This window comes from Lucilia sericata, unplaced genomic scaffold (genome assembly GCF_015586225.1).
Source record: "Lucilia sericata isolate MDLA Ls3-8-SP2 unplaced genomic scaffold, ASM1558622v1 Contig000077F_arrow, whole genome shotgun sequence".
In the NCBI taxonomy this organism is placed as follows: domain Eukaryota; kingdom Metazoa; phylum Arthropoda; class Insecta; order Diptera; family Calliphoridae; genus Lucilia; species Lucilia sericata.
The window spans coordinates 640,685-664,946 of NW_023994110.1; the positions used below are offsets into that span (position 1 = coordinate 640,685).

Sequence of the window (24,262 nt, forward strand, 5' to 3'; positions counted from 1 at the left end):
TTTATATGGATGGAATAGTAAAATGGAATGCAAAGTTTAAGGCCTTGTATCCAAGATTTGATTTAACGGCAACCAAGATTATGAGATTTCAATTAGAGTTAGAAAAATACTATACTGGACTACTGCAGATTATGCGAGGAAGTTGAGGAACTTGAACCGATTGAGCAGCAAACAATTTGTCATTGTACTACAAAACAGTGGTTATTGCTGAATGCAATCCATGCAATAGGTTAGGATTTATCAGGAAAATAAGCTAAGTTTTCGATTTTAAACTGTATCGAGAGTTTTGATATCCTCTTATATTTCCATTGCATACACATTTCCTGAAAATGATGACTAAGAACGTATGGAATTTCCTTACTCACTGTCTCTTCTTTGTGTATTTTCAAAAGACAGATTAAATGTCTTTTGATCTGGATAAAGGGTATCACAATGTAAAACAGCCGCCTTCGAATGGAGTTGCTCTTGCATACTCCTTCTGACCCTTAACCAAAAAACCAAATAATCGAGAAGTCAAATACAGAATTAGAAGATTGATTTTTATATAATCACTGATCTTTAAGTAATTCTTAATTCAGTTACTTTTAATATTATTTATAAAAATATCGAATTATACATTAATATATATAATTAATCTGTTTTTAATATCATAATTTCAGGTGCAGTACAAATCAATAGATCTCTCCGATTGTAAATTGGACGAAGCGGCGGCCAGTGCCCTTTTTGATATGATTGAATATTATGAGGCTGCACATGAATTAGACATTTCGTCAAATGCCGCTGGCATGACACATCGAAGTTGGATATCATGCACTTATATGATAAGTCACAGTCAGGAACTGCAGGTGCTAAATGCAGAAGGCAATCCAATATCAAAACTAAGTGCAGATCTTTTAGGAAATGCTTTAAGTACTTCCAATTTGCATACGTTAAAATTAGAACATTGTGGTTTAAAAGGGGCACCGTTGAGCGGTTTGTGTAAGTAATATTGATTAACTTTTTCTTATGAAATTCAGTAATTTATTTAAATATTTTAATAAATTAATGATCTACAGGTTATAAACTTTTCCACAATAAAGTTCTAAAAGAACTTTGGCTGGCACATAACGATTTAGATTGCCATGATGCTGATACAATAGCGGGAATGCTGAAATGTAATCATTATATAGAGCTAATCGATATAAGCAATAATAATATAAGGGACGAGGGTTTGCGTCACATAGTTAAGGCTTTGATTATGCAATCCATTGAGATGGAACGACGAACAACATTTCAACGTACAGCTGCCATAGACGATGATGGTGATGGTGAATGTATGTCGCCAGTTGAATCCTCTCCTCCTGTGGATCTTGCGGACAAAGGTGATAATGCGACATTAGATTGGAATGCCAAAAAGGACCAACAACCAAATGAAACACAGTCATTGAAAGCGACATCAAAAAGCAGTGATTTAGTTAGTGAGAGTAACATGTGTAAGGAAACACCGTCTATCTTGCCATCAATTGAAGAAAAAGTGAAAGGTGTCGCAGTAGAAACGGGGAGTGATGATGTCGTACATGAACAACATAAAGTGAAACCTCCATTAATATCATCTGTTGGATCGACAATCGATGAAAATGATGGCGATGAAGATACTGATGACACAGTACGTTCCAGTACGATTAGAAACCCATTGCAAAGCACCAGTGGCGGTCAATCCATGCTTGATAAACTTTTATCGATGAACAGTGAAAGCAGTAGCGAAGACGGCGCATCCAACTTATCCACAGACACCTTAGCCGCCTGTAATTCTGAAGATGCTAGTTTAATTAGTGATGAAATATTCGATTCTGCTGCTACCACTACAACAAGTACAAGTACAAATACAAAAGCTCCAACAAACACCTTAGGCTTGGAAGTAACATCTCTAAGTGAGGGTACAGTGACGTTGACTAGTGCCATTGTAAATCCAACAAGTACTGCATCCTCAGAAGGTAATAAAGATGGAAAAGAAATAGCGATAGTTTTTCAAAATTCTCCTCGAGAATGTCCGTTTATCGCTGGTAACAATGTCACACTGGATGAGACAAATGTAGTTTTAGTTAATTCTCCCGTCAACTTGAGTAATACAGCAAATATTCAAAATACGCTAGTAATTAATAATAATAACAACAACAATAATAACAATAATTCAACCCCCCAAACAATCAATATGCCATTATCCTCTACACATACATCGTGTTCACCCGCCTTCTCAAATATTGCCAACGATCAAAATGTAGCAAGATCGGGTGTGTTTGAAGTGACTGCAGAGGAGAGCGACTGTCTTGTGAGTGGTGGAAGTGTATCTCGAGTGGCGGTTGGTGATGACGTCGACATGCGTACGGGGGACCACTCAAATGTGATGCAACATCATGCTGCCAGCCGAGCTTTGGATGTTAACAAGAATACAAAACTGGGAGAGGATTTCGATGACACCCACAGTACGGACTCCGCATTCGAAAGTGCCTCGGAAGGTGATATTAGTCGTCATCTGCCGGAAGAATTTACCCGCCTATCTACATCGCTTGAAAGTACACGATTCGATGAAATTGCCAAAGAGTTGGCTATTGAGACAGCCACAATTGCATCGGAATCCAACGAATGCCTTATAGCGGCCGCAGCTCAAGTGACGCCATCATCCACACCTACCCCACCAACTCCACCTTTCACCAATCTTTCAACGCCTTTAACAGAAAGAGAACGTCTGGCAGCCGATTCGCCTATTAATTCTTGCCTTTCTTCTTCGCTGCCCACTGTTACGACAACAACACCTCCCACGGTTCAAGTAGGCTTTGTTACTTTGGAAGAGCCTACGGAACCTCAAGTTACAACTGCGAATGAAGTTCGCGATAAAATACCAAAGGTGACAATTGCTCAGGAAAGCCTTACACAGAAGTACAAATCGAATAGTACAATATGTACTAGCCCCAGTCCCACACCTACACCACCGCCACCATCCACATCCCCGGGCGGAGCAAGCAGTGGTTTACGGCGTACAGAATCCAACTGCGGATTTTTGACCCAGTCTTCTCGCAATCGGTCTCAAAGCACAGATAGTCTGTGCAGCGACAATTCGTTGGATGGCAGTATAGGCAGTGGCGACTTAAATTTTTCATCCTCATCCAACCTTAACGAAAAAATTACTAAAAACGATACACTAACGCGGCAGCAACGGCCTATGGACGCTACGCCAGAGCTTGGCACAAGAACACCAGGCGGCCTAAAGGCACTGGCAGTCTGGAACAACAACTTAACAAAGGAATCTGGCCTCTACATCTCAGACTTACTAGCGGAAACTGTCTCGCTAGAACTGCTCAATATTGGCAAGAATTGTCTGTCAAATGACTTCGTAACTACAATAAAGGAAAGTCTTACAAAAAATACTACATTAACCACTCTGGGCCTACAGAGCGCCCACCTCAGTGCCAAAGGTATAGAGACGCTATCGTCCATTCTAACGTTCGGTGGGAACAGCACCCTGCAACGAATCGACATACGCGACAACAAGTTAGAAGTGGAAAGTCTTACAAAAATAGCCGAAGTTTTAAAATCGAATACCACCGTAACGCAAATTGACATTGACGATGAGCCCAAACGTCTCTCCGTGGGTAGTGAAGCCCATTTAGACTATGCACGCGTCTTAGAAAATGTACGATCGATGTGTTCCCGCAATGAAAAAACACAAGCTCAAATCCAACAGGAAAAATCTGCGGCAAATGTAATGGGCAAGAGACGAGGAGGTTATTACCTTGGATCGCGAAAGATATCATTAACTTGCCAAAGCCGACCGGTTGTGGATACGACGAAAAATGTTGTAGTTTCTGTGTCTAATAGCAAATTAGATATTAAACGCAAAACCGGTACAAGATTGCGCTCCCCAGTACCCAGTCCAACTACAATATCTCCATCGTCGTCACCAAATCGTGCTAGTAGGTTTCAAGTTTTTCGGGTGCCAGAAGCCAGCCCACTAACATCGCCAAATACACAAAAACCGATTGGCAACAGTCTTGTTGCCGCAAAGGCTGTTTCTATGAGTAGCGCAGCTATACCATTATCCTCAGCAACGGAAAGAGGAGGTAATGATCCTATTTATCAAAACATTACATCTACCTCGCTACCAACATCCTGTTCGCTACCATCAATGGCAACAATTTCGTCATCGACGCAATCTATTAAGCGATTGTCGGTTTCACCACGTTCACGTTTCCTAGTGCGTAAAGTATACGAAGATCCTAATCTACCCTTGACCAGTCGCTTTACCCAACCCATAACACCTCCAATTAATCCTCCACCAACGCCCATATCGCGAAATGCTAAAGAGTCATTAACGGGATATTTAGAGACTACGCCACCCACACAATCGCATAAACGTACAGATGAACGGCGGCAGGATTCACTCATTAGTGGTAGTAGTAGTATTACGACAGCAGCACAAGTTACACCCCCAACAACATTTGTTACGCCGCCGCCCACCATAATTACGCCACAGCAAGAGTTCAATACTACCACCGAAACATCTGCAACAATAAATACTACACCTATTTTGAAATTGCATCGGGACACTTCTGCAATGAAAACACCAGCGGAAGCAGAAATATCATCAGGAACAAGAACAACAACCACAATACAACAATGTGAGCAAAGTACAAATAATACAATAACAAATGACAACAACATTACCAATCAGACACAAACTTCAACAACAACACCGGCACCATTATCAACGACTCCAGTAACAGTACCAATAAGTTCCAATAACCTACAGCCTTCACCATCGCTCCTCTCCACATTATCCTCCTCTTCTGACTCATCTACGTCATCTTCATCATCGTCCTCTTCCTCTACTTCTCCTGCTAGTAACACAGATAGCTCAGACTCATCTATATCACCAGTATCATCGGTTCATTCTAATGAAGCATTAAGCAAACAGCAACAACATGACCTAACTGGATCTGGCCAATGCCCAATTGCAGTGTTCAGTGACAATGACATTACGTTAACCAAAAATACTGTTAATGAGGTGTTTGGTCCAGTTGCTGCCGCAGCCGCCGCTGCTGCAGCCAGAGAAAATATTGGCAATATTGTTGAAACGTCAAACGAAAATATAATGCAACCTGCTGCACAGCAACAGGAACCACAACAGCAACAACAACGCGTACGTAAAGTATCCTGGATTTCAAATCCAACAGCAGTTGATAAACTGTTGACATTATTTCACAATCCAACTACCATCTTTCAGCGTAGCTCATCGCCAGAGTCAAAACCACCAGTAGCATCATCGACAACAAATACAGCGGCCACACAATTGAGCCAGTGTAAGTACTATTTTGAGTTTTTGTTTTTAAATTTTGCCACTGTTCTCCAAGATGAGTGACAAAATCTAAATCTAATAGTTTACAATGATTTGTCAAACATTTCATTATAGATTTCTAGAAAGCAGATTATGGTTTTTTTAAATCTCTTTTCTTTTTTCTTATTTTTAGCACCACCAACATATGCAGAAGCTGCAGCAGCCGCGGTTTTAGCTGCACAGCAGCAACAAAAGTCACAAACGAGTCTAGTACCTTTGCGAAAGCAATCCCCACCATCATGGACGAAACTTGGCAATGATATTATAACAGCAGCTGCTACAAACAACGTAGATTTGGCCAATACTGTAGCAACAACAGCAGCAGCAGTTGTAACCGAACAATCAAGATCATTTTTCGATGCCGCAAAACAATTGCGCGACTTTAGCAAACAAGTATTTCGTCAAAATCTATCATTTGGCAATGAACCAGTAACCACAGCGTCTACCAGTAGCACAACAATGACCACAGCCTCAGCACTTAATGTTCAACCGACAGCCAGCGAAAGTAACAGCGGAATGTTGTTAGGGCGGGCCGGCGAGTACTGCGGTTGTGGTTGTGTTGGCACAGCAACTGGATGTTTGTGTGGCACTATGCTAACCACTGAATGTAATGCGGATTGTATACCCACCGATGTTAAGCAGGAGATAAAAGAGAATATATCGCCTGAACATACAATTAACGAAGAAACCTTGCATAAAATGCAAAAATTATATGGCAGCAGTGCTGCTATAACTACCGCAGCAGCAACAATTAATTTTGAGCCAAATGATGATAATAATGAAACAACTATTATTGACTCACCAGCAACTGCAGCAGCAGTAACTCCACCACCGCCTACAACCACAACACAAATACAACATTCAACTGTCGCAGCAACAAGTGGCATTGAAAGTGAATTACCTGCGCACAATACTTAAACAAACAACAGCAACAACAATATGAATACAACATTATTAAATTGTGAATACAATAGTGTTGCATTAAAATGGCACTACTATACGTTTTTTTGTATGTGCTGAAGGTGCAAACTCGTATTCAAACACAAACACACACACACAAATATAAATATAAATACCGTTCGTTCTACCACCCTACACCAACCTAAATCTTACTTTGTTGCCTTGTTGTAAGTTGTTTATTATTAAATTATTAATTTTGTTATATATTTTTTTTTAAACTAATCCCCACACCTATCGCCCCTGCCCCTACACCCTCTTTATTTAATATTTTTTTGTTTGTTTTATAGTTATAATAATTAATTTTTTCGTTATGAATTTGCTACACACAACTATATATATTTTTTTTTGTTAATTTTAAGTTTTTTTTTTTTTTTTATTTTAATATTTTTATTTCTTATTTTTTGTTTTAATCATACTTGTATGTATAAATAAATAATTATTATGGTCTTTATTATCAGAATATGTCGTCTACTACTACCATAACTACCTAGCTAGTTTAGTTTAAGCCACTTTTTATAATAATTATATTGTTTTCATTATAATTTTTTTTTCTTATTCAGTAATTGTGAATTTGTTTCTGTCGTAATCGTATCTAATTAAGTGTGATATTTAGCTAAATAGTTAAACAAAAATCATTAACCAACAAAATATATACATATACAAAAAATAAAAAAACAGTAACAGTGGAATTTGCTAAACTTAGGAATGTAAATTACAAGTCAAGATACATATACCTACAGATGTATGTAGATAGTTAGAGTTATAGACAAAGATTAGACATTATCAGCTGCAGTAAAGTTCAAAATAATGAGGCAATGTTTTTGTTTACTTTTAAGATACAATTTAATGCTTTAACATACTTTGTTAGCGTTTATGAATAGGATGAAGAATGTGCACGTTAATAAGCAGAATTTAACTATTTTTTTTAATAATTATTTGTACTTAAAAAATAATTAATTGTTTCTAATATAGAGAAAATATACAACTATTTATATCTAAACGCTTCAAAAGTACTTATCATACACTTTTTGTATAAAATTTAGATAATGCGTTTCTTTTTACTAATGTTCTAATTTTAATTGAATGAAAACACATTTTGAGTGGTTATTTTGTAACTGGTTTCGAAAACAATTTCATTTTATAGGTTATGCTTTAAGCATTGACTTTCGAAAGTGTTTTCTTTCGAATCGAAACACTCAATACATACCCATTTTTAAAAGATATTTACTTAAACAAGTTTTTCATGTTATTTTGTGCCATTTAAAACAAATTTTTAACCCAGAGATCAAAATGTATTTTTCTAAATGATTATGCTGCGCTAAATCCGAATCTTTATTTTAATGTTTACAGAATGGACTTTCGGATGGCATAACAACATTTTATAAATAAAATTGGACCAAAATGGCGTTTTTTCAAACTTCAGGACGCAATATCTTAAATCTGAGGTCTGATTCAGGTTCAGCGGGGCTTAATCCTTAGATAAATATAACTTGATCTTAGGGTTTCTACTTTTTTCAAAAGTATGTACATTGTGATCAAAAACATTGCCTTGTTTATATATTTTATGTACAAAACAAACATTAGATTGGCTGCTCTAGACAAATAGACGGCTCAAAGCTAAATGTGTGAGAACTCTACACAAACAAACAAAACAGCAAATAAAACAAAGATTAAAACAAAACTGTAATAAAAGCAACATAAGGCTCACTTAACAAATTTAATTACAAATAAAAAAGAATAATTACACAACAATACAATTTAATAGAAATTAAATAATAACTCAAACAATTTAACAACCCATAGTTAAATTATAAACCTAAAACACATGCATACATTAATACATATATACATATGTATGTAAGTACAATATATACTTTTGTTTCCTTTAATTTACTCTCTCTCTCACTCTAATTAAACAATTATCCTTTCAGTCGTAGTTGTAATTTATGCGTGTGAATTGTTTGTTTTATTTTTTTTTACTATTTAAGAAAGAAAAAACAACCAAAACAATTTTCTTCTTAATAGTTTATTTCTGTAAATACCTACAAAAAACAAACATAATATTAAAATATATTTATATAAAATAAAAAAATGATAAAAATAAACAAATACATACAAACAACAAACAAATTATACAAAACAATTAAAAAAAGAAACTACAAAAACCACAACAAACCTATGTTAACTTAAAATAATTTTAATTTCTTTTAAAACAAATTTCTAATTAAGTCTTATTTAACTAACAAACACTAATCTCTATATTGCTTAATATTGTTTAGTTTTAGTTTTATTTTTTTTGTAACATTTATTAGCCAAACAGATAGAAATGAAAGAAATTGTGTATAAATTATATAAATGTAAATATTGGTAATTGAAAAGTTATCCAGCTGGATAGACGAAAAGTTGTTAATAAGTACTTCGTTTACATTAATTTAAATACATAATTGAGCTAATGATTTGTACGAAATGAAACTGTTTTTTATAGAAACTTAAAGATTATATGTACAATTGTATGATATTCTTTCCATCTCTTTAAAACAAACTGTGTATAAACAGAAGGAAGGTTGTGCAGGATTGTCTTTTAATTATATTTTCCTTTAAACAAATTTTTTACAACACAGTTTCCTATAACATTTTACATTTTATTTTATTTGAAATATGTGTTTCACTACTAAAACTGTTTAAATTGGCTTGATGGTTTAAATTAAATTCTGTTATACCCGTAATTTCAACAAATACATATCTATCAGTCCCTAGGTACTGAGTTGAAATACATGCCAACTTACATCAGAGCTAAAGATACCTAATATATATTTTATATAATAGATACATATCTATTTGTTGAGATTACTGACATTAATTATCTAGAAAATTGAGAAATTGAAACTTGAATTGAAAATCTTTCAAAAAAAAAAAAAGAATCCTTTTGTCGAATTATGTTTTAACATGACACAGGCCAGTAAACTTTTAACCCAGCCATCAGTGTACATATAATATTCTAAAAGATTAAGGTGCACTGAATCCAAATTTTAAATCACATTAAGTTTGCAAGATATAAGAACTGGAATTTTGAAAATAATCCATTCTTCGTAATATTCAAGGCAGCGTGAAGTCACCAGGCTATATTTGTCTGTTATATCCTGTTGTTGTAACAGTTCGACTATTTTCCTGGGAACAAACTTTAGATTGGTACAGCTCTCGCTAAGTTGACAATCTTTGTCGTATCGTTCCGGAGTGAAAATTCATGTTTCGTACGAATGTGTGAAATATATCCATATCTCTCCTATTAGCTGAGATATCGTACGTTGAAGTTTTATTATGTATTTACAGTTTCTTCTTCAAACGTAAGGTTAACATATTTCATAGAAAAAACAAGATATCATAGAGATAAAACCTTCATATTGAAGACAATAGTTAGGACTTTCCGAAAACAAAACAAATTTTAAAAATAAAGAGTACTTCACGCTGTTATAACGTCTCGATTATTCGAAAAAGGTCGTTTTGAACAATTAGCCTAAGATATCTCGAAAATAAGTTCAGATTCGGATTCAGCGCACTTTAAAAGATTAAAAAAGTTGCTCAGTCCCTGGGTTTCGATATTTTATATCTTGTTGAACGGTCATTTTGAACAATTAGCCTGAGATATCTCGAAAATAAGTTCATATTCAGATTCAGCGCAGTTCAAACTATTAGAAAAGTTACTCTAGTCCCTGGGTTTCTTTTATATCTTTTTTTTATATCTTCTTGTCCTGTGTTATTGTCCAATAGAATGTTCGTGGTGGGTTACAAAGCTTAGCATAAAGTAAAGTTCTCTATTGGGCAAAATTTTTAATAAAACAAGCCAGATTTTTACTTTTGTTTTGAATAACGCTTTATTTTATTTAAACAAAAAGGAATGGAAAGGTATATTTCGACAATAATTGCACAAAGTTCGAGTTTGTCCAAGTCCAAAATATTAATCTACATCCCATCACATTTCATATCTATTAACTGCTTATTGATGAAAGAAGAAATATCTGGGACAGTTAAAGTAAAATGTTAAACCATATATTTACCATACTTCCTACGAAGGCCGTTAATTAAGAAACAAAGGACAGTCACACATACAAAAGCTTTAACAATTGAAAGTTGTCTATTTACTTTCGATCGGAATGTATTATTATGCCAGGCATGATAAAATCATTATACAAATTATTCAAAATCCAAATTTCTTCAATTTCTCAAACTGAAAAAAGGACAAAAATTAAGCCAATTGTTTATAATTTTATTAAATGAAACTAAAACTAAAAACAATATAATAATATTTCATAAATGTAATAATTTTGAAGTAGTAAATATAATAGACATACAAATTATACACAAAAATATTTGTCATGCAAGTTTACAAGAATTACAAGAAAATTTCAGAATTTTTCAAATAAGAGTTTTAGAAAACTTTAAATGAAAACGAAAACAAAACAGTTTATGGTATCAATGTACCAAATTATCAACCCAGACACTCCTCCAACAAACCCCCCCCAACCCCCGATTGATCTCAATGTTATGTGATAATGTCGCAACGCTTAAAGTAGTTGCGTCGCTTACTACTAAAGCAGTTCTATTTTTTTAATAGTTTTTTTTTGTTTTGTTTAAATAGTTAGTCAAACTACGGTAAATAAAGCAAATAAAGTGTGTTGTTGTTATTATTATAATTTATTTTTGTTTACAATTTTAATTATTATTTAAATTAATTAAATAAATATAATTTTATAGGCCCCCTCCATTGATTCCCTCAATAATTTTTATTGCTGTACACAAACAACAACTACTGTGAAAAGTTTTCTTTTGTTTTTTTTTATTTAAATAAAAATTCTGTTATAATTTTATTTTAATTCTTGTAAACAAAAGTATGGAAATGTTTTAAACACTTAACTATCCCCCTCTTAAATACACTAACACAACTTTAATTGCAAATAATACAAAATAATTAGTAAAAACTTAAAATAAAATAAAAATTGTATATCCACTGACAGTCACAATACACACACACATAAAACTACATACATAATAAGTAGATGATAAATAATTAAATAAAAAAAACGTAAATATTTAAGAAAACTTAATAAAAGAAAGTAAAAATACCTAAATAAAACAAGTTGAACATACTATTAAATATTATTATTATTATTTAAATAGAATTGTATCTAGAAAAAAAATAGTAAAGCAACAACAAACATAACAATAACAACAATATGATTATGTTTAACTTAACTATTATACTTACATAAAAAAAAACAAAAATAAATCATAAACTATGTAAATTCAACTAAAAATAAAATCAACAAAAACAACTACAATTTAATGTGATTGTAAAACAACAAAAACTAAACAAAAAATAAATCAAAATTCATTCTAAATCATATAAAAATATATAAACAAAAACAAAAAACTATTAAAACAATCGTTTGTTTTAATTTGTTCTTTTTTTACTTAAATGAACTTTAAGCACTGATTTATACACACATCTAAAATTATTCTACTTTTTATTGTACTTTAAAAACGAAATTGTTTTTGTATTAAAATTATTATTCTAATTTTTTATTATTACTTTATTAACCAACTACAACACTTACATATACATATATATATTTTTTTTGTTTTTGGCATTAACACTTAAAAAAAATTATATTTTACATCTATGAAACTTATTTGATAAATTGATTTTAAATCTGAATGAATGAATAAATAAATCGTTAACAATTATTAAGTTTAACATTAAAGCATAAATATAAAACAAATCTTCTTTTATTTACTTCCAATTTAAAATAGTGGGTGGGTTTTAGTGAACTGTTGTATCAATGGTTAGGTTAGGCTAAAGAGACAGTCAGCCAAAAGAAAGCTGATTCACATGGGTCCATCAATAGGACTCGACTTACGACCACGACTGTCATTCCCCGACCGGAATGACCCGAATTAAACGGCCAAGGACTATTAACCCCAGCCATAACAACAATACGACCATGTAGACAAATTAATGAGTCGATTACGTATGGCAACCGAATTTCTGTTGATGCCAACTAATAAAGCACAACAATGGCTTCAGTCTGGAAATGGCTCAAGTCAAGCAAAAACATTAAACATTCATCTATCTATATAAATAAATAAATCAATTGTCGTTCGTTGGTAATTGCATCAGTTGAGAACGGCTAGACCGATTTGGACAATTTTTTTACTGAAATGTTCGTCATAGTCCAACTTAGGTTTTTACGGAAAGAAAAATTGACAACGCCCACTTTTACGCACACTTTTTTCGATTTATCTAAAATCGGAAAACGGCTGCACCGATTTGGCTAAATTTTTTATTTAAATGGTCGTAGTAATCTAATTTAAGTTCTTACTGAAAGATAAATTTACCACGCCCACTTTTTTCGATTTATCTAAAATCGGAAAACGGCTGCACCGATTTGGCTAATTTTTTTAAAACATGTTCGTAGTAATCAAATTTAAAGTTTTACTGAAAGAATAATTGACCACGCCCACTTTTACGCTCACTTTTTTCGATTTATCTAAAATCACAAATCGAACATAAACATTTTTTCTAATTTGGACAGGACAACGTCTGTCGGGTCAGCTAGTTATTTATAAAGTTTCCAAGTTATTACTTAATTTCATTTTAGCAACCGATGAGGCAACCGAGATACATAATCCACCCATAAGTTACCATGGCGGGAGTCATTACAAATCAACCTGTTGCCCATATAAAAGAATAAATCTTATGAATATCGAGCGAGCTGTTAAATGATTAAGAAAAAGGAAATTGTTCAACCACTATTCGCATCCGCGTTCGTGAAAGCCCCATTATGTAAGATGACCTGCCATTGTCGTGGAAAGGCCAATTCAACCGCAAGATACAACTTCATGTTCGAACTTTGGGCTTTCTCGTTGAGAGATGTCCGACATTCATGAACAAGCCTGGTTGTCGTATAAACGGAGAGAGATTTAATTCCAGGTTTGCTGCCAGTACAACTTCGGATATTTCCCCCTATATGCTATAGTACCTCATTCAGTTTACCACGTTACATTGATTATGCAGTTTCAAAAAAAATTTTCTTTCTAAAACCAGGGATATAGAAACTTCCTTTTACCCCTCTCATAGATTGGCAACCGTCCGTATAGAAAGCGAGTGAGTCATTCCCGATAAGGAGTTGTCTCACTCGTTGTCCTTACATTACATCATTTGTCAGGGAGAAGAAATAGAGAGCTTGGCCAAAATCAGCAAAATCCGTTCATAAACAACGGAGATATAAGCAAAAATCCGAGACAACCTCTGAAAATTGCATAAAAAATAAACAACACTGCTTATTCATTGCCTTTGTATTTTGTTTTTGTTTTTTTGAGTACAAAGAATAAATGTTTCGTATGTTTGGATGGCTGTGTGTTTCATTGCTTTGTGTATATTGTGTTTGTTTTCTTGGTGTATTGAATTTCGTATGTTCCCAGTTGGAAAAATGATCGTAGACGACATTGTCTTCGACGATTCATGCAAGACATTTTCGAATTTGTCCCCTATCGCTGAAGTTGGCTAAACGACAATGTGTAAGAAATCTTCGTTAACGACAAGATTAGCGACAAAGACCTGTTCGTAGTCGTCTTTTAAATCCTATTAAAGACGAGATGAGCGACTGTGTCTTTAATATATTCTTCTATAAACGATGTCAAAGACATGAAGTAAGACAACGCCTTCAAAATAGTCCTGTATCAAACAGAAATAATGAAAAGATGGGCGACAAGGTCTAGAATATTGTCATGTAACTTACTCTGTTGACGACTATATGATCGATAAATTCTTAAGCGTTGTCTTCTGGGCTTTTTTTATGAAGACACCATAGAAGACAATGTCTTTAAAATCGTCATCTATATAAGCTATTGAGAGAATAAACTCGTATATACTTCTCTCTATTAATTATATTACTGACAGTTTAAGATAATATGTCTTCAACGATGTCTTTTAAATAACTCTATTGACGACAGTATGAGCGACTAATCTTAAATATTTTCTTCTAACAAATACACACGATGATGATATGAGCGACAATGTCTTGGATGTTGTCTTATATTGGACTATACTGACGGCAAGATGAGCGACATTGTCTTGCAAGTTGTTCCCTATTTAATTCTATTTGATGAGAGTCAATGTTTCTATGCAGTGTGATTGTAAAAAAAAAAAATGTAAAATAACTGCCATTTGAAAAAAGGGCAAAATAGAAAAGTAAAAACTCATTTGAGTGTTAACAGTTGCATAAGTTAGAGTGTTTTAAAGTGTTTAAAAGTGAAATTAAAAGTGTTATCAAAATATATTTAATTAAATAATAAATACGGAAATGTATTTAAAGCTTTATATGGTGAGTATTTTTAAGACATATTACTTGGCAATAAAAAAACATATCTATAACTTTTAAAAATTCATATTTTTTAAACAGAATCCGCAAAAAAAGAGGGATATACCTACGAGGAATTTATAAAAGATTTAAGAGGTATCTTTCGTAGAATCAAGAATACTTACAATAAGGAAAAAGCGAAAGAAAATTCAAATTCAAATAATTCTCAATAACCCTTTTTATAATAATTAATATGTTTTTAAAAATGTATTCAAATGAAATAAATATTGTTTTTGAATTAAATGTGATATTTTAAAATATTTTTATTCAACTTAAAACATTTTCTTTTAAAAAATAAAGTGAACGACAAAGCTTAGGACATTGTCACTCATGTAATTGTTGACGCCAAAGTGAATGATACTATCATCAATATAGTCGTTAATTACAAAGCTGAGGACATTTTCGCCCATATAATCGTTGACGACAAAGTGGACGATATTGTCGCTTATTTAGTCGTTAACGACAAAGCCCATATAATCGTTGACGACAAAGTGGATGATCTTGTCGCCCATAGAATCGTTCACGACAAAGTGGATGATATTGTGGCTTATAGAGTCGTTGATGATAAAATGGTGGAATTAATCTATATTTTTGGGTGAAGGACAAACTGAGCGACATTGTCTCTCATCTAGTCGTCCACGATTTTCGCGACACTTGTTCGAAAATGTCGTTGACGATTTGTTCCGGCTGTCCTACATTTGTCTTCCAGGACTTTACATTGTCGTGTACCCATCGTTGAGGATGTCTTAAAGACAAGCCCAACTGGGTTTGGATACCCAACGACTCTATAAGCCACAATATCATCCACTTTGTCGTGAACGATTATATGGGCGACAAGATCATCCACTTTGTCGTCAACGATTATATGGGCTTTGTCGTTAACGACTAAATAAGCGACAATATCGTCCACTTTGTCGTCAACGATTATATGGGCGAAAATGTCCTCAGCTTTGTAATTAACGACTATATTGATGATAGTATCATTCACTTTGGCGTCAACAATTACATGAGTGACAATGTCCTAAGCTTTGTCGTTCACTTTATTTTTTAAAAGAAAATGTTTTAAGTTGAATAAAAATATTTTAAAATATCACATTTAATTCAAAAACAATATTTATTTCATTTGAATACATTTTTAAAAACATATTAATTGTTATAAAAAGGGTTATTGAGAATTATTTGAATTTGAATTTTCTTTCGCTTTTTCCTTATTGTAAGTATTCTTGATTCTACGAAAGATACCTCTTAAATCTTTTATAAATTCCTCGTAGGTATATCCCTCTTTTTTTGCGGATTCTGTTTAAAAAATATGAATTTTTAAAAGTTATAGATATGTTTTTTTATTGCCAAGTAATATGTCTTAAAAATACTCACCATATAAAGCTTTGAATACATTTCCGTATTTATTATTTAATTAAATATATTTTGATAACACTTTTAATTTCACTTTTAAACACTTTAAAACACTCTAACTTATGCAACTGTTCGCACTCAAATGAGTTTTTACTTTTCTATTTTGCCCTTTTTTCAAATGGCAGTTATTTTACCGTTATTTTACATTTTTTTTTTTTACAATCACACTGCATAGAAACATTGACTCTCATCAAATAGAATTAAATAGGGAACAACTTGCAAGACAATGTCGCTCATCTTGCCGTCAGTATAGTCCAATATAAGACAACATCCAAGACATTGTCGCTCATATCATCATCGTGTGTATTTGTTAGAAGAAAATATTTAAGATTAGTCGCTAATACTGTCGTCAATAGAGTTATTTAAAAGACATCGTTGAAGACATATTATCTTAAACTGTCAGTAATATAATTAATAGAGAGAAGTATATACGAGTTTATTCTCTCAATAGATTATATAGATGACGATTTTAAAGACATTGTCTTCTATGGTGTCTTCATAAAAAAAGCCCAGAAGACAACGCTTAAGAATTTATCGATCATATAGTCGTCAACAGAGTAAGTTACATGACAATATTCTAGACCTTGTCGCCCATCTTTTCATTATTTCTGTTTGATACAGGACTATTTTGAAGGCGTTGTCTTACTTCATGTCTTTGACATCGTTTATAGAAGAATATATTAAAGACACAGTCGCTCATCTCGTCTTTAATAGGATTTAAAAGACGACTACGAACAGGTCTTTGTCGCTAATCTTGTCGTTAACGAAGATTTCTTACACATTGTCGTTTAGCCAACTTCAGCGATAGGGGACAAATTCGAAAATGTTTTGCAAGAATCGTCGAAGACAATGTCGTCTACGATCATTTTTCCAACAGATATATCTGTTGGTTTCATTGCGTTGTGTATTTTGTTTTTGTTTTTTTCTGTATTTCGTTTCGTATGTTTGGATGTATGTTGGTTTTACTGCCTTGTGTATTTTGTTGTTTGTGTGTTTATTTCGTTTGGCGTTGTTGTTGTTCATTATGTTTTGCTATTGCTATAATAATGATATAGTCGGGAAAATGAATTTTTAAATACACTATGGTGAAGGGTATATAAGATTCGGCAAAGCCGAATATAGCACTCTTACTTGTTATGTTCTCGCTTGGACTTTTAGAAGCCATGACATTTTAGGGCCAATCTTTAGGTGAAAGATTAGCGATTAAATTAAAATTAAACCTTGAAAGTTGTTTTTGAGTACTCAATTAGTTAATTTTGCTTGTAAGTTTAAGCGTCCAATGGAGGTGGTTTAATCTTAAGCATGCATTCTTGTGTGAAACTTTGTCGTGTTAAGACGTACTTATTTTGTGTTCTGATTTGCACTTTAACTTGTGATCTGTGGATTTTATTGTGAACAGTTGACTTTTACCGTTTATTGGTGGCTACTTTTTTTGAGGAAAATTTTTGGCTTTATATTTTGTAAAAACGTGTTTTTTGTTTTGAAACTTGCTATTTTGTGAAAACGTGTTTTTTTTTTTGTTTTGTAACTGGACTGTGTTGTACTTATTAATTTCATCATCTTTTATCTTTGAATTTTCATTCACCTTCATCTTTAAATTTTTTGGCGAACCTTGCTTGGGTGTAAGAGGATGGCGTCGTCCGGGTCTCCTGCCCTCCGGAGGAAGGTGAAGACAATGTGGGGAAAAGGAAGAAAACTATTGAGACGATGAAGATTGCGTCATGGCCAACTCAGACGTGGACGGAAATGTAGCTTGAGCGGGTTCAAGCAACTCGGACAATAGTGGGACTAGGGAACAGTTTTCGATTGTTGAGAGACTTTATCGTTATGACCAGAGCCACAAAGGTCCATACATTGTTTATTTGGACGCTTACGATGACAAGGGTATGAGAAAATACTTAAATGCGATCTCGGTATGTAATATAATATTGGAACTGCAAATATCTGAGGTGTTGGAAGTATCCAAAATTGGATTTGGCAGATGCAAAATCTCGTTTAAAAAATGCTGGAATTAAGGCAAAGGTCCTGACTCCGAAGATTTTTGCCCATTTTGTGTCCAAAACTGACATAATTTTTTACCAACACAAATAAAACTATGGTATTCTATGGTAGTATGTGTTTGAGCACCACTGGTCTAAATTGTAAGGGAAATCATACTCCCACGTTTAAAAACTGTACTGCTAGGACAAAGGCCTACGCCCTTAAGAAGCTTATGACAACCGAAAATTTAACCATAAAGGAGGCCAGAATCAGACTGGCTAGCGTATTTTCTAATAGACTCGAAATTTTGGAAGATGCGGAAGATTTTCCTCCCCTAAGATCATCAAGCAAAGCAAATAATAGCTACGAGAATCATGGCGAAGCGGTTAGAAAAATACACAAAATACTTCCCTATGCAAAAGTGACTAAGGACAATTCTAATAGGATGAGGGAAAATGATAATTCTCGTAAATTGGCACTTGAACATCAAAGGATTCTAAAAGAACATGAAATACATTTACCATACAGTCGCAATAGAAATTTTAATCAACATGAACACGTGATAAATCAGACAACTGTAATAAGGCAATGGATATTCTAACGCAGGTTTACAAAGATACATCAAACATCATTTCGGATTGGGCGAATGGTAAATTCGACATGGAACAATCGAGGAAAATCTTAATGCGAATTCGTTTCTTCAAAAATAAATCTTTAATTGACTTTAAAAACTTCAAGGAAGCCGAAGAAAATCTTAACAATTACATTCACAATAGAAAAAAGTAGCGTTTAACAATCTCCTGGATGATTTAACTAAACCAGCATCTATTAAGGAAATGTGGACGAAACTCGCCAAAATCAAAAAATATGAGCAGCCCAAAAGATCCAACAACTCATGGAACGAACAACATAACAAGGAATTTCTAGTTGTAAAATCCAATAATACTCCTACATCTAATCCTTTAACCGTAACGATCCCTAAATTATACCACAAAGTTTTTGAAGACTACGTTTCATCCCGTAACCCGGAATCGGCCAAAGGTTTTGATGGTATCTCCTATAAAATCCTAATTAAAATTGGGTTTGTCGGCAAAAGGAAAATATTTGATAACATCATCAAACACTGGTGTGCCCAGTTCCGAAAAGAAACAAAGATTCGTGTATTATTTCTAACCTATTTGTCTTCTATCAGTTTTATCTAAATGCCTAGAGGCCATGCTAAAAGTCCACATTGAAAATCACATGAACACGAATAACCTGATTCCAGATCGTTCTTATGCTTTTCGCAAACACAGATCAACAGCTCAATGTGTCAACGACATTATCAATTCAGTTTGCATACAGTGGCCGCTTGTTTAGACATCGAAAAAGCGTATGACAACACAAATGTCGCAAAATTATTTAACATGATGATAGCTGCCGACTTTAATTTTCATTTAACTTTTTGGATTAGGAAGTTCCTAGAGAACAGAATCTTAATGCTTGGTAAACAATCAGTGTCAACGAACAATGGCTTGGCCCAAAGCAGTGCTTTATCTCCAATTGTTTTTAATTTTTATACGGCCGGACTGCATAATCTTGTTAACGAAAACACCCTATTATTTCAGTTTGCCGATGATTTCTTCATTGTATGTATGGACAAAGATTTCACGATGGCAAGGGACAATCTCTTTAGAAACTTGAATGAACTTTGAACTATGATTCCAGAAGTCAAAACTATCAAGTTTTTAGGTAGAACAATAGCCAATAACAATTCACCTACGAAGCATATCAAATCGACAATGGACAGTATCGAAAAAAATCTGTGGCTTTTATAGAATCTTGAACCATAGAAATCATGGTGTAGCTCCTTATAGAGCCAAATATACACATCTTTTATAAGACCCAGAGTTGAATATGCAATTTCTACTTTTGTCAACATGGGTAAGAACGCATCAAATCTGATCACAAAACATGTTAATAACTTTTTAAGACAAGGTCTTAGTCTTCTAAGATGCACAACGAACTACATTCTTTACCATATGACGGTTGAACTACCTGTCAAATTCCGTACCACCCTAATAACAGCTAAAGAAATTATCAAGGCCATTATCTTTAAACTGCCAATTTACCACATTTTATCAGAATTGGCCGGTGTCAACACGGGAATCGCTAAAATTTTCAGTCAGTACGAATTAATTTTCCTAGACCTGGGAGAACTTTCTGTTTTCGAGGACGATTTCCACCACATTATTTTAACACAGACTTCTACAAAAGTATCTATTCAAGTAAAAAAGAAGCAAATGAGGATGTTACTCGTAATTTATTCTATGAAAAACTGGAACTGGTTCACTCAAATAACTACGACATATTCTACACTGATGGTTGAGTTGCGGCCAATTTTACTGGATTCGCTTTTCATCATAAGAACTCCAAAATTACGAAATCGAGCAGGAAAATTTACTTGCAGGAAAATTTCCTCTATGTCCTCTGAACTCGTAGCGATAGAACTTGCCGTGGATTTCGCCATCTCAAATAAAATTAGGAAACCTGTGATTTTTTCGGATTCGAAACCTAGTTTACTTGCATTAAGGAACAAAATCCAGGACAACTACTTGGTTTGTAAAATCCTCAATAAAAATATCAAATTTCGATAAAATTTCTTTTATTCATATACCTAGTCATATGAACATAAGGGTAATGAAATTGCTGACTCTGTCGCTAAAAATGCGTTAAGGTATGGTTCCCTAATCCATATCAGATGGACCTACAAAGACGCCATTACTACGTTTGATTCAATCCTAAAAGGTGAATGGAGTATTGAATACAATAGAATAAAAGCTAGCAAAGGTATCAATTACGCAAGACTGTTCCCTACGACCTTAAAGACGTACTGGTTTCACGGTCTCGACTTGGACATAACTTACATTAAGGCCACCGACTTGAGAATGGCTGACCGCATCTTGAGCGGTCACACTTATTGTGGTAGTTTTTTGAACAAAATGGGTGTTACCAACTCTGATCTATGTAATCACTGTAACGTGGTGGAGGATTCATCACACATTGTCTTCAAATGTGATAAATTTTCGGATATAAGAAGAACCTTCTCAACTTTGACCAATTTCTTATCGATTATAGATTTCCTTCTGGAGGAGAAGTTAGAGCGAATCTTCCAGATAATCGAATTCCTGAATAAAATTAAAATTTTATTATAGATCTTTATATTTTGTAACAATTATTAAACATGTTTTTACAACAGGCCAAATAAATCTTAACTGGAACACAGTTAAGTAACTTCAAAGTCAAACAAATAAACAATCTTAAGCATGAAATGCAAAAGTGTAAACAACTGATGCAAAAAAATTAATACAATTTTTATAAAGACAACAAGTAAGAGTGTTATATTCGGCTATGCCGAATCTTATATACCCACCATCAAACCTCGTTTGACTCGAATGAAACTTACTTATGTTGAATTTCATCTATATATTCGTATTATTAGGCCAGTTATAAGCGTTAAAGGAATTTTCTGAAGGGGACCTTATATGGGGGGTAGGGTCAATCATGGACCGATCAACATAAAATTTTTTAGATAGATTTTGACTCGTATGAAACTTACTTATGACGAATTTCATCTATATACTAGAATTTTTAAGCCAGTAATGAGCGTTAAAGTCATTTTCTGAAGGGGACCTTATATGGGGGGTAGGGTCAATTATGGACCGATCCTCATAAAATTTTGCACAGTGATTTTGGATCACAAGAAACTTACTTATGTCGAATTTCATCGCTATATTCGTATTTTTAAACAAGTTATGGCTGTTAAAGCTGCTTTTCGAGGGCCACTTGTATGGGGGCTATCCGAAAACGTGGACCGATATTGCCCATTTTCAATACCAAACAAACCTTACCTATAAGAAATATTTATGTGAAATTTCAACCCTCTAGCTCTTTCCATTCGGACTCTATCGTGCTTTCAACAGACAGACAGACAGACAGACAGACGGACGGACAGACGGACAGACATGGCTATAATATATATACTTTTGTGGGTCTATGACCAATATTTCGATGTGTTACAAACGGAATGACAAAATCAATATACCCCCCATCTTTTTTGATGGTGGGTATAAAAATTAATATGTATCCTTTTTAACTGCCTTATCTGAATAGAGTTCATATCCAGGGATTTGTGGTTGAACCAAGGTTTCCCAAGAAGACCTGGGAATATTTTCCTGAATTCTCGGCCTTTTATAGGACTCAGATCGACATATTCCGTTTCCCACTCATAGCGTAGTCTCTTCTCGATTTCCCTTGTAGTTTCGTTTTTTGGCCATTTTACCTGCAATGTCAGGCCATCTTGAGTGACCTTTTTGGCCTCATCATCATCGCGTTCGTTCTCTAATATTCCCTAACAGCGTTCTTTAAGGCCAGAATACCACTTTTGCTGTCAGTACGAATTGCTAATTTCCCAATGTTGTTCTATCTTGCAAATTTTACGGCTTTTTCCATTACGTGCAATTCCACCGACATCGATGACAATATTTTTGATAATTTAAATCTTCTTATGGTGTAAGATCTTGGGTGAAAGAAGGCTCCACCTGCTTGGTTCTGCATTATTGAACCATCAGTATATACCAGCTTCAACTTCCTGCTTATGACGTCGTTCTTTTTACTCAGAAATATTTGATTCACCTCCCGAGGGTTCAGGTCCGCCTTGATAAAAGTTTTCAAATGTTCGCACTTTCGGGGATTTTAGTGTAGATATATGTATGTACTTGTTCTACATCCAAGAGTATATTCTTGAATTTATTAAACATCTTGTAGTAACTCGTATTTAAAGTTTTTTTTCCCCAAATTGGGAAGCAATTTTGTCAATGGAATAGCTTCACCCGATCATTCTCTGCCGCTAATTGAATTCTGAATGTTGGGGGCAATTCGGCCGCTAGATGGCACAAGACATGTACCTGGGTGGATTTTATAAGACCAAGGGCTCTTCTAACGTGGAAATTCGATTGAGTCTGAAATTTATTCAGGGCCAGATGAAACAGCATATTCCAACTGAGATGGTGCATAAGCTCTATAAAATTTGATTGCCTTTGCCGGATTTACGCCATAAAGGCAACCACTCGCAGTATTCAAAAAACTGCGAGTCCGGTTTATCTTCGATATTGCTTCTATTATATCTAACGCCTCATCCCAAGTTTAATCAATCCACAATAAGTCTTAATTTCCGCATTGTGAAGATGAAGTGTACTGTCCTGGAGATATGATGTTAGCCATTGTATCAATGATGATGTCCACTAAAAGAGGAGCAAATAGGTACTACCCACAGATGGAGTAGTAGAGAATATGATTATGGGATGAAATATCAGTCAAAAATAATAATAAAACAAGTTAGAGTGCTATATTCGGCTGAGCCGAATCTTAAATACCCTCCACCAGCAACTTTTGTATTAATACATTTCTAATTAATAAAATATTTGTAGAAATAAGTTTTCTCATGTCTTAAATAGAAAAATCCCAAGATTTAAACAGCTTAAATCTACTACAATTCCAAGACTTATTGAACGTTAGAAACGCCACTTTCATTTAAATTTTTATAGCGCCCTAAGATATGCTTTAGCGATATCTCGTATTTGCATGTATGCATGTGTGTGAAAGATTTAAGGATTTTAAAAATACATACATATATATAATTTTGTTCTACACAAATTGATAATGCAAAGAGTTAAATACGGTTAAAGCGCTTTTAGGGGCAGGACCTAGTATGAGAGATATGACCAAATATAGACCGATCGTGAAAATTTTTTGAAATAGCATTAAGTGCTTTTTGCATTACAAAATAGTATTTATGAACAAAAATAGTATTTATTTATATCATTATTTGGTAATGAGTTATGTGCCTTTAAGTGTTTTTCTGAAAGGGACATTGTATGAGAGCTATGATCAATTATGGATCGATAGGAAAACAATTTCACAGTAATATTTCTCTGTATATGAGCAATATTTCTGCCAAACTTTATATGGATGTCTTAATTTAGTAATGAGTTATGTGCGTTTAAGTGATTTTCGGGAGGGGACCTTGTATGGGAGCTATGACCAGTTATGGACCGATCGGAAAAAAAATTATCTGTAATAT

At 33.9% G+C, this 24,262-nt stretch overlaps 1 protein-coding gene across 7 annotated transcripts in view; it reads left to right on the top strand.

Annotated features, from left to right (window-relative positions):
• The window catches only part of LOC119616510 (serine-rich adhesin for platelets), a 32,359-nt gene extending 23,110 nt beyond the window's left edge, over positions 1-9,249 (top strand). For 5 of the 7 annotated variants that reach the window (XM_037972899.1, XM_037972900.1, XM_037972901.1 and 2 more), the window contains 3 exons: positions 660-978; positions 1,056-5,336; positions 5,505-9,249. In XM_037972899.1, coding sequence (XP_037828827.1) covers positions 660-978; positions 1,056-5,336; positions 5,505-6,289 — 5,385 coding nt within the window. In that variant the 3' untranslated portion in view covers positions 6,290-9,249. The remainder of the gene's footprint in view (positions 1-659; positions 979-1,055; positions 5,337-5,504) is intronic. The other 2 variants (XR_005232554.1, XM_037972904.1) reach the window with 2 other exon arrangements.
• The last annotated feature ends 15,013 nt before the right edge of the window (positions 9,250-24,262 follow it).